This window comes from Chrysoperla carnea, chromosome 1 (genome assembly GCF_905475395.1).
Source record: "Chrysoperla carnea chromosome 1, inChrCarn1.1, whole genome shotgun sequence".
NCBI lineage: Eukaryota > Metazoa > Arthropoda > Insecta > Neuroptera > Chrysopidae > Chrysoperla > Chrysoperla carnea.
The window spans coordinates 44,899,949-44,911,938 of NC_058337.1; the positions used below are offsets into that span (position 1 = coordinate 44,899,949).

General features: G+C 28.7%; 2 protein-coding genes across 2 annotated transcripts; one reads left to right on the top strand and one right to left on the bottom strand.

The window, feature by feature from the left end:
• Positions 1 to 2,039: 2,039 nt before the first annotated feature.
• LOC123305619 lies at positions 2,040 to 5,128 on the bottom strand. The gene is made up of 4 exons (XM_044887388.1): positions 4,955 to 5,128; positions 4,693 to 4,887; positions 3,904 to 4,119; positions 2,040 to 2,973 (listed from the first exon to the last, which is right to left on the bottom strand). The coding sequence occupies exons 1-4, from the start codon at positions 5,055 to 5,057 to the stop codon at positions 2,840 to 2,842; spliced, it is 648 nt and encodes a 215-aa protein (XP_044743323.1). The 5' UTR covers positions 5,058 to 5,128; the 3' UTR covers positions 2,040 to 2,839.
• A 1,310-nt stretch (positions 5,129 to 6,438) lies between these two features.
• Positions 6,439 to 7,507, top strand: LOC123305602 (probable phosphatase phospho2). Its single transcript, XM_044887371.1, has 2 exons — positions 6,439 to 6,576; positions 6,644 to 7,507. Exon 2 carries the CDS (start codon positions 6,644 to 6,646, stop codon positions 7,391 to 7,393), a length of 750 nt encoding a protein of 249 aa, XP_044743306.1. The 5' UTR covers positions 6,439 to 6,576; the 3' UTR covers positions 7,394 to 7,507.
• Positions 7,508 to 11,990: the final 4,483 nt, after the last annotated feature.

The window sequence follows — 11,990 nt, forward strand, 5'->3', positions numbered from 1 at the left end:
AATGCACTTCGGCAAGAAACATTTTTTAAAAGCTTTTACATACTTAAATATAAGTTGTTAATCAAAATTATTGAAATATAAAAAAAAAATTCACAGATTAGAAACGTTTTTGGGTACAGTATGATATGTTCGTGACATGGTAAATGAATACAAAAGATTATGAAAATATAAACTTTAACATGGATGTTAATTCATGTTAATTGATGTTCTCCTAGGCACAGGCGAACTGTTACTTTATAAATTTTATTTTATCATCAATTCTCATTTCGGTATTATTCACGATAGATAATACATTGCAATAAAATTAAAAAACTGTAATAGTTTTGTATTCACAATCAAAATGTTTCTGGTAGAAAGCTCACTTTTTTACTGTAGGTCCATCTTTTGAATAATTAAACGGTTAGTTAATTTTTCGAATGCACAAACCTTTTAAAATAAATCTTAAACCTTAACTTTTTTAAAAACTTCTGCTATGTTCTGTATACAACCCATAATTTAAATAACGTCACACGATGTGTTACGAAAATTTATTGCTCGGGCGTTTTCGTTTCTCTTTCGAAAAGTTTTTTAAAACTTTATGAAACTTTCAAATTATTGTGAAAATATAACAAATAAAAACAGTTTGGTTATAAAACTTAAGAGATATAATAAGATCTTTCCATTATATTGACAAAAAAAAAATGTTCTGATAATTCAAGAGGTTGTAGGTTGATCCGGAATGGTGTCGTATGTGTAAAAACATTAAAAATATTCAAACTTTTTGCATAAGGTATACTGCATTAGAAATACATTGTATCAGTTTTTCAGCATACTTTAAAGAATTATATATTTTTGTTTAATAGGCCTTTTGATCATATCATAAGCGCAATTGCAGCGTTTATTTTTTCGTACTGACAGCAATAAGTAGGACTAAGAGTAGAAGATATTTATTTATTCATTTTATCACATTGGTTATAGATCATTTAGTACGAAGCAAAAGCGTGATTTTAAAATGAAAAGTCCTATAAAGCCAACATCTCACAGAAAAACAAGTGAAAACAAACAATTGACTGATTTAATAGTTGAAATATCCTGTATAGAAAATGTTGAATGTCAGTGCTTGCATTATTTTTTTATAAATTAGAAGAGTTAGAAACCAACACAATTATGGCGGCTTTTCGGTCGCTATTTATTTGTTTTTCGAAATTTTTCGAGAAAGAGAATTTTTTCGATTTTCAAGAATGTTTCACAAGACCTCTAGTTTTGAAGCTACATGCAAATTTTCAACTCTCTATCTTTTATTGTTTTGGAGAAACTGGACACCAAAGTTTTGTCCAAATTCGCCCCCTCATGGATAAACAGTGACGTTTACGAAAAAATTTTTTTACGGTTTCTATTTCTAACGGTTTACAAGATGGATTCCGCGGACCCAAGACCCAATTGATCGATTTTGTTCATTTACGAACTTAGCCTCACTTTTTACGTCCTGAGCACGCTATAAAGTTTCTGCTTGATATCTCATTTCGTTTTTGAGTTAGCGTGTTCACGGACAGACAGGCGGACAACCGAAAATGGGCTAATTAGGTTGTTTTATGAACACCTATATTATATTCGTAGCATCAATATTTTTGTGTTACAAACTTGCATCTAAACTTAGTATACCTTGATATATATAACATACATACAGGGGATAAAATTTTCTCACGTTTGGATTTCTTGAAAATAACTCTGGAAATTAAAGTTGTGTCCTTGTTACCAATAGTCAAAACTGTTTTGCATACAGAAAAAAGTATGCGAATTTTTCAAAAAACTAACTTGTAAACAAGAATTTAAGAATTTTTTTATCTTAGAAAATATTATCGCGTTTGGGAATTTTGTTGAAAATTAAACATATTAAATAAAAACACTCAAAAATGTATTTACACACATACATATTTCATACATATTTATTTTTACCCACACATTCATATAAATGTTCTATCCATATATAAACAATTCTTTTTACCATCTTAGCGACTATGATTTCAGAAAACTTTTTTAAATCACTCACAGATGCCGAGACTAAAGTTCGAAATATACTTTAAGGAAAATTTCACATTAAGAATTTTCAAAAAACAAAATTTTAACATAAAAATGCTCTTAAGTAATCGATTTTTAAAAAACTACCTTTCCTTTTTTGTACAGAGGTAAATTCACTCAATAAATGGTAATAATGGTAACGCGTATAAAGACCATAAGAATAATTTAAAAAAATATTTAAAGGTTTATTAGGTTTTGAGGAAGAGGCCAGCAAAATGTCGCACTAGCTCAAATGCATTTTTTAGAAGACCCTCTCTGCAGTGGTTAAAATAGACTAAAAGTGCCAAACAAAATTGTTTTTATAAACTTTAAGGTATGAACATCTAAAAGGACTAAATCCAAAATATAACAGCTTTTTTATTCATATTTAAAAAGTGTATTATTTCGCAATTCCAAGTGAGAACGTCCCCTTAACTTCAAAGTAAGTAAACGCTATTTATTTACATTGGTAAAAATATGAATAATTTACTAACCATGGATGGATAGGCAATAGGATAAAAAATAATAATTAAAATAGTCAAAAATAATTTAAAATAGTTGTGTTTAAAATGGAGGAGATATCTTGTAGCATATAGTTATTAATCTTACCCCTCCCCCTCCCGCATAACTAGATGATAACGTAAAAAACCAGAAGAACGCTAACTAAAGTGAGTGTAAAAGTAAAGTTCCTGAAACTATAGCCATAACAGGTTTTTTGACGGAATTTTTATTTTAATTTACAATTTTATATTTTAACATTACAATTACTAATTATTAATGATGATGAGACGTCGCATCACTACTAATCATTACAGTTATTTTTATATTTTAAGAATATCCTTCTTGCTGCTTCAAAAAAACCTTGAATATCTTGAACTATCATTAAGTTTTGAACTATTTCATTAAAATTTTTAGGCTGTGGTTGCATTTCAATTACTGAAATTTATAAGTTAAATCATTAGTACTCATTTTGTTCAGTTAATTATAAGACTATCAATTTTTGAATATTCACTCTTCCATAGATATTGAAATTTTCTATCCAAAACAAAATTCTAGTAATTTTGGAATTTTTTTAATCTGTATAGAACTTTAAATTAAATTTTGGAGATTTAGGGTGCTATTTTATCCTATTCGATTTTTAAATTCAGTAATTATACTTTCCCAAATTATCTAAAATTGAAGCTAAAGATGGATTCAGAACAAAAATTATCAAAATCATTAGAAAGTTACTATTTATGCACAGTAAATTTCGCTATATTAGGAATAGTGATTATAATAACGAAAAATTACACCATACATCTAAAATTCAATATCAAGCTAGCTGAACAAATCTCGTATAGAAATGCTTACTCTAATGGATGATCCAATTTTAGCTTTTCCAAACCGTGTTAACTCAACCTAACTAAGTTAATTGGACTATTAGACCTACTTCTTGGAACTGGCTGAGTTCGTATGCTGTTTTTAATAGTTATTCTGCTATTCGGGACGGAGACAAATACAAAAAATCAAAGAATTAAAATTGGTCGATCCGTTCTCGAGTTATAAATGGTCGAACAAAACCGACTTTCTTTTATATATTAAATAACATACATATAAAAGGGTCACACACCCTTAGGCGGGGTAGGCTTTTTTTTGTTCTCGAATTTTAAATGGTCGAACAAACCCAACTTTCATTTATATAAAAGTAAGAGCAGAAATGGCGATCCTATTTTAGTTCCACTTTTAGATCAATTCTCAAAAAATCCCAAAACAACCCTTAATGTTACGTTTTATATATAGAACAAAAACTCGGAATCTGAAATTTCGATCACCCATTATCTTTATAAGTGAAATATATAAAACAAAAAAAACTTTTACAAAACTTACATGTCCAACATTTGAAATTTGTATTGTACAATAATTTAATAAAATATTTTGGATTATCCAATCGAACTGTGGTAAAATATGAAACGTGTACCATATATTTATCATCGGATTGTGGTACAACTGCCAAGTGGATATCTAGTGCGGTTTTATACCTATGTAGTAAATATTTCTCTTCTTCAGATTTATTCAGTCGAATTTCTTTGAGTTTTTCCACTTCTATAATTATAAATATATTAAATTATACATGATTATTCAATAAGATGTTACCACTTTTATGATAAGTACATAATTTTTAATTAAATAATTATCAACAGAATTTCATTAATTTTGAAAAAATAAAATAATAAGGGATATAAAAATTATTTAATTTTTTTCAGAACACTACCAACACTCCTTAAATGGCAGTGAGAGTCAACTGGCTTTGTGAGAGACAATGAAGGTAGAAACTTTTCGATTCCAATTTACATTATTTTTGTTGCAACCTAGCTATCTAATGTGAGTAGACAAAGATGCTCGATTTGAGCGATAGAAACTATGCCAGTATAATTCTGGAGAGCATTATGTGAAAAATACAGAAAACCTCCAAGAACATAGTCAGAGGAAGTTTAATATTTGCATACATTTTTTAATTGAACATAAACATCTCCATAAATATGAAACTCTTATTTTCTCCAAATAAATTTTTGAAATTTAATATAATTAATATTGAGTAGATATTATAATATATATGGTACCCAAAAAAAACTTAATTGCTATAATAAAACTAATGTAAACAAAAATTTTACTTACCTAATTCTAAAGGTTCGATTTTGGAATTTAACTTATTCAAATACGTTTCAATTTTATCAATTCGTGAACGATAATTGTCAATATTATCTTTTAATCGACTTATCTTTTTCAAACGATCTTCGGCAACTTTTTCGTCAAAAACTTTGTTAAAGTTATTTAGTTTCAATTTGATGTTTTGTATCTCCTTTACATTATCTATACGAACACGAAACTTTTATTAGTTTATCATAAATAAATCAGAACTTAAAATATATTAAAATACGTTTAGCTTCATCTTCTTCAGGCATTTGTATTTCATTTTGCTTCTGGTATACAATTTCTTGGCGTGGTTCTTTTAGAAAAGACGGTAAATCAAGATCTATCATAATTAAAAAACAAATCCAACTAAACTAAATTGAAGTTTAAACTAATTTTATTCATTACATTAAAAATAATAGTAAACAAAGATTCAAAAACAAAAACTGTCGTTACGATTCAAACATGATGATGGGTGCGTTCACAAAAAGTAAACAGTTTGAAATTGTTCACAAACCACAAACTTATGACATACAGACTGATATATACATTGTAACTTGTAAGTAAATACAAGTAAGTACCTTTGAAATATACGAGAGTCCAACAACTTCCGATTTACATAAACCTGTCGACATAATTTAATTTTTTTTAAATTTTGTTTTCACTCCTATTCTTTTAATTATTGTTTACTTAAATTTTTTCGATAATCTTTAACTGCACAAAATAGGGGATCGGAACTAAATTTTTTTTATCACTTTAGATGAAGAATACTCACTTCACGAATAGAAAAGTGAGTGAAGTTGGTTTTTAAAAATCTTTACTAGTATGCAAGATATGAACGTTTAAAATTCCTTATTAAACAAAGAGATTACGTATAAAACTTTGTTTTGCTAAAAGGAAATGAGCAACGATTGAATGCAATCTTTGATTGCTTATAACTTCTTTGTTTTTTAGTCAGTTTTAATTTCATTTTCAAATTTTGTTATGATTTAATGAAGAATAAAGTTTCGTATAGCTTTTTTGATTCCCTAATTTAGTTATATACCACGGAGCCTAAATTCAAAGGGGTATATTTTTCCATTCTGTTTCAAATATTATAATTAAAGTTCGAATCTATGTCTGTCTGATTTATTAAAAAAACAAGTGAAAACAAACAATTGACTGAGTTAATTGTTGAAATGGCATGTATAGTCAATGTTGATTAGGCAATCGTTTGATTTTTACGTTATGTAATTAAAGAAAGGCCGCCACTCTTCCACACAAAGTAAAAAGAGTAAATTCTTCTCACCTCCTAAGTAAACATATTATATGCTACTATATATTATCTAAATTGCGCCCTTGCCGGTAAACAGTGATGTTTACGAAAAAATATTTTAAGCCAAAATTTTTTTATTTATTTATAAGAGCACGCTTTAAAAATTTCAGCTTAAAAAGTATTTTCATTAGTGAATTATCGTGTTTACAGATGGACAGAAGAAAGGACAACCGGAAATGGATTTTATGAACAAATGAAATATGATGATAATATATTTCATATATACATGGTATAAAAAAAACCGCTTAACCTATGGATTTTATCCAAGTATCTATTTGTCAAAATCGAGTGTTTAGTTTGGACAATTTTTTTGATGATGTATACACACCCTAATCCCGATAATTTTTTGCATTTTTATTTACTAGTCTATATTTAGAAGTCTGTGAAGCTAATTCTGACATATTTGATATATTTGACTTGAAAAACAGAAAATGCTTAAATATAAATCTCTACAAAAACATTTATTAGTATTTAAATATGTAAATATGATTTGATATACCGACTAATTTGAAAAATTTCTTAATAGAAATTAAAGAAACCATAAAATTCACAAGGTAGAAGAAGTACAATTAAGACAATAAATTGAATGATGTATTAATAATAACGGTTTTATCTACACAGATGTTTACTTCACTTCCAAAACGTTTGGCCGCATTTGATTTTGATTATACAATTGTTGATGATAATACAGATACTGTAATCCGTGGATTATTACCCGCATCCGAAGTAGTAAAATATTCCTGTACAGATTTTAAATGCTGGACATATTATATGCAAGATATTTTCAATAAATTATACCAAAGAAATGTCAGTGACTTAGATATTACAAATGAAATTATTAAAATTCAACCCGTATCGGGTATGAAAACATTGATAAAAAAATTAAAAGACGAACTTAATTTTGATATAATTATAATTAGTGACTCTAATACACTATTCATTGATAAATGGCTAAGTAGTGTAGGTTTAAAGGATTACATTTTACAAGTATTCTCAAATCCTGCACAATTTGTTGACCAACAGTTACAAATTCAACCATATCATGAACAAACTGATTGTAAATTAAGTCCGTATAATATGTGTAAATATCGTATATTAGATGAATTTCTACAATCACAAAAGCAGAATAATGTTAATTACAGTGCAATATATTACTTTGGTGATGGCTCAAATGATTTCTGTCCAATATCACAGTTATCAACGAATGATATAGGATGTGTACGCTTTGGTTATAAGTGTTTAGATATGTTGCAAAAATGTATTTTAAAACAACCTCCCAAGAATGTTTTAGAGAATCATATTCGATCGGAAATATTTATATGGCATGATGGACATGACTTGTTGAAGTTTATCAGTGCAAAAGTGAAATAAAATCACTATTTATGTAACAGTTAATTATTTTTTTATTTTCTACCTCATTTTTATACTTGTCATTGAGATTAAAATTTTGTATTATTAAATATTTGACAATAAATCCTAAAATTAACCGGGTCTATTTGTTTTTATAGGAATTTGAATTTTTTCCAAATTTTGATGGAAAATATTTGTTTTATTAGAATTACAATATCAAATGCAATTTTTCGTATTTAGACAAAGTAACTATTGTAATCCTCAGTTAAATCGATATTTATATAACAATTATGATGAATAAATAACTTTTCCAGACGGTATAATTTCTAATCGGTTAGTTGCCAGAATAGCGACTATACGATTTTTTACTAAATACCTATAGAGAGACCCAACATAAATAGATTTAAGATGACCAACCTTGCCAAAACATAAGTGGTAACATTTTTTAAATTAGTGGAGTCAATGAGTGTTTTTACTTGGAAGTCCTCAGGAACAGCTCCGATTTTGATGATTTTTTTTTCAGAACGATTTTTTTTGTATATTATTTAAAATCAGAAACATTTCAGATGGGGGAAATAATCTGGAGGGGGAATAGCCAATGTCGTGACTGATATATCGACTCCCAGCCTAAATCGCTAATGATAGATGTTTGAAATTTCGAGAAGTTATTGATTTTATACTGTAAATGTCACATAAAAAAGGATTTTTCGAAATTCATCCCCTAAAAGGGTGAAATAGGGGATGAAAGTTTGTATGAAAATATATAAAAACCGTCATTTTTGAGTTCATTTCTTAACCGATTTTAAAAATTCTTTCACCTATATAATGCTACATTATCAGCAAGTAAAATGGGCTATATTTTATTTTCAAAAAAATTAAGGTTCCGTATCAAAAGTTAAAATCAATTAAATACTGAAATCGACATTTTTGAGTTAACTACGTTACCGATTTTAAAAATTTTAAAAATGTAGAGTTCGAAAATTTATTCCTGACAGGCAACTGACAAGCTAACTGTTTTTTCCCGGTTCTTATTTTCCAGGGTACATTAATTTTCTCAAATTCTAAGAGATTATCCCTGTATAAATTATAAATATGAAGTAAGGATGTTTGTTTGTGTGGTTGTTATGCTTTCACGCAAAAACTAATGAATGGATTTGAAATGAAACAACAATAATAATATGATAAAAGTATATTACAAAAAAAGGTATATTTATTGTTTTGACATTTCATAAAACAGGTGAAGAAGTGCAGTTTATGGACATCTATTCTAAAAATGTTATCAGGCGTACTTCTTATTACATTTTTTTTTAATTGAAAACTGATTATTTGATACATATACTCTTATCCGTGTAAAATAATCGAAGAAGTGTACTTTCTTTTATTGCATGTTCATTAAAAAGAAGTAGTTTAAAATGAATAATTATTTTTCAATAATAAAAAAAAATTGTTTGTTTAACGGTTAGTTTTAAAAGACAGGGTGAAAGATGCAATTTAGGGCCATCCATTTTATACATCACCTATTAATCTTCATATGTTTGCACCGAATGGAAACATAGTATACAGAAGCATCCTATGCGCTATGTGCCTGAAGCCAAGTGGCGCCAACTAGTGGAAAGTGTAGAACTATTCACCTGTCATGCGGCCATTGTTTTTCTTTGTATACATTGAACTGCATGTAGCTCTCTACCATTATCAATAACAAAAACTTTTAAATAACAAGTGAAAACAAACAATTGACTGAGTTAATTGTTGAAATACCATGCATAGTCAGTGTTGATTTCTTTATCACATTACACATACAAACATGTGACACATACATAACTGATAATCAAGTATAGTACATATGTAAATGACTTTATAGGTTTCTGCATTACCGACCGACATTTAGTGTATAGTTTTTACACATATTATAAAATTTCCGCCTAATTGGCGCCCTCACGGGTAAACAGTGATGTTTACGAAAAAATGTTTCAAACAAAAGTTGTTTAATTTTTGATAAGGAACATTTTTTACATTTAAACTTTTGTTCTATCTCTAACGGTTTATAAGATGGGTTCAACGGACCCAAGACCCAATTGACCTATGATGCTCATTTACGAACTTGACCTCACTTTTTACGTCCTGAGTACGCTGTAAAAATTTCAGCTCGATATCTTTTTTCGTTTTTGAGTTATCGTGTCCACAGACGGACGGACGGACGGACGGACAACCGGAAATGGACTAATTCACGTATGACAAAATTTTTTTCGTAGCATCATTATTTTTAAGCGTTACAAACTTGGGACTAAACTTAATATACTATGTATATATCATATATGCATGGTATACAAATGCTCTATATAAGACACAATAGGTACCGAACTACACAAGTAATCACGAGAATATGGAGATGCAGCTCGCCTGTGTGACTTGAGTGCAAAAAACTGTATTTTTAGTGAAGTGGGAAAAAACGAGGACAAGTGAGACACCTCAAGTGTCACATCCACACTCTGCCTCACCCGACTTCACGCTAATTCACGAAATTGCGGAGTAAGCTTTATACAAAAAGCACACCATCAGAAATTCTGATGGTATGCGCGTTGTATCAGATTTTCTTAAAAGAATCTCATATGAGAAATTCTTACCGTGTGAAACATCCTTTTGCTTAAGAATGTAGTCTTTCCAGGCATTGACGCCCCAGAAAAGTGACAATACTGCTATTTAATATTTAAGAGAAAAATGTTACGTTTCGAAATGTAATATTAAACCATTCCCATATTCTCTGCTTTAAACACCATGTAGATAAAAATAAGCATTTATTTAGCTAAGATATTTAATTAAACGCCCTTCCATTATACCAAACATAACTCTTTCATTATCAAACGTAACAAAATAATAAGACTTTATTTAATTCTTACCCAAATACAAATGTTACGTTTTATCATGAAGGTTATAAAGAGTTTTATCTTATATATTTAAACGAGCAATTCTTGTATATATATATTTACGATCTTGGAAATGGCTCCAACGATTTTCATGAAAATGAGTATGTAGGGGTTTTTTGGGGCGATAAGTCGATCTAACAGGTTTCATTTTAAAACAAGTGAAAACAAACAATTGACTGAGTTAATTGTTGAAATACCATGTATAGGCAGTGTTGATAACTCTGTCACATTTCACATACATACATATCTGACATATTTAACTGATATTCTCATATAATGCGCAAGTGTTGATGCGCAATCGTTTGTTTTTTTTGACGTCATGTAAATAACAAAAGATATTCATTTTGATATTCCTATATTAATACATACTATAAAATTTGTACCTAATTAACGCCCTCGTGGGTAAACAGTGATGTTTACAAAAAAATGTTTCAAACAAGAGTTGTTTATTTTTTTGTAAGGAACATTTTTTACATTTAAACTTTTATTCTATCTCTAACGGTTTACAAGATGGGTACTACGGACCCATGACCCAATTGACCCATGTTGCTCATTTACGAACTTGACCTCACTTTTTACGTCCTAAGCACGCTGTAAAAATTCAGCTTGATATCTCTTTTCGTTTTTGAGTAATCGTGACCACAGACGGACGGACGGACGGACAACAGGAAATGGATTAATTAGGTGATTTTATGAACACCTATACCAATTTTTTTTTTGTAGCATCAATATTTTTAGGCGTTACAAACTTGGGACTAAACTTATAATACTATGTATATTTCATATATACATGGTATAAAAACGTCGTTTTATTCGTTTTTTCGTGAAAAACTGAAACATACATCGCAAAATATGACTCTTCCTGACATCTTTTGGTGTATATCGTAGTTAATGAAATACAATGCAAATTATAACTCTTCCTGACATCTATTGGTGTATATCGTAGTTAATGAAATACAATGCAAATTATAACTCTTCCTGACATCTATTGGTGTATATCGTAGTTAATGAAATACATTCAAATTGGTATTTTTGTGGAGACATTTAAAACGGTCTTCTATTAGTGATAAAATTTGTGTCTTTTTAAGAATACCGAGCAAAGCTCGGTCATCCAGATATGATGATGATATAAAGAGTTTTATCATGATGAATGGTGAGAAGTGTATCTACCAAAATTTGACGTTACGCCATCTCATAGACCTCTTCATTTTCTTGAAGTGATTACCTTTTGTTTCGTACAGTATGTTAAAAAACTAATGTAATAAAATGAATAACAAATATATTATATCTTTGTCCAACTTTACTGTCTGTCCAAAACAATCATGAATCGTAATTGAAATCAAAAGGTCTATGGCATAATAGCTACAGAATGTGAATCAACTTTTATTCTCTTCTTGTCTAATCAAAATCATCAAAAATAAAATACATCAAATTAAAAAAGGCATGGACGAAACTTTTGTATCTAACTATATTCGTGATCGCATACATTTTCCCGCCAAACTCTTATATCAAATGAATTTAAGAAAACAGTCAATATATTATAAACAGTTCAAATTAATAATCATAAACTTTTATTAGTGAATAATTTAATGTGTAAAAACTTATTTTTGAATTTTCATTATTGCTAATCATGGTGTTCACATTTTATAATTTGCAAATGTCCCTACACTGCAATTTTACATTTGTGTAAAATG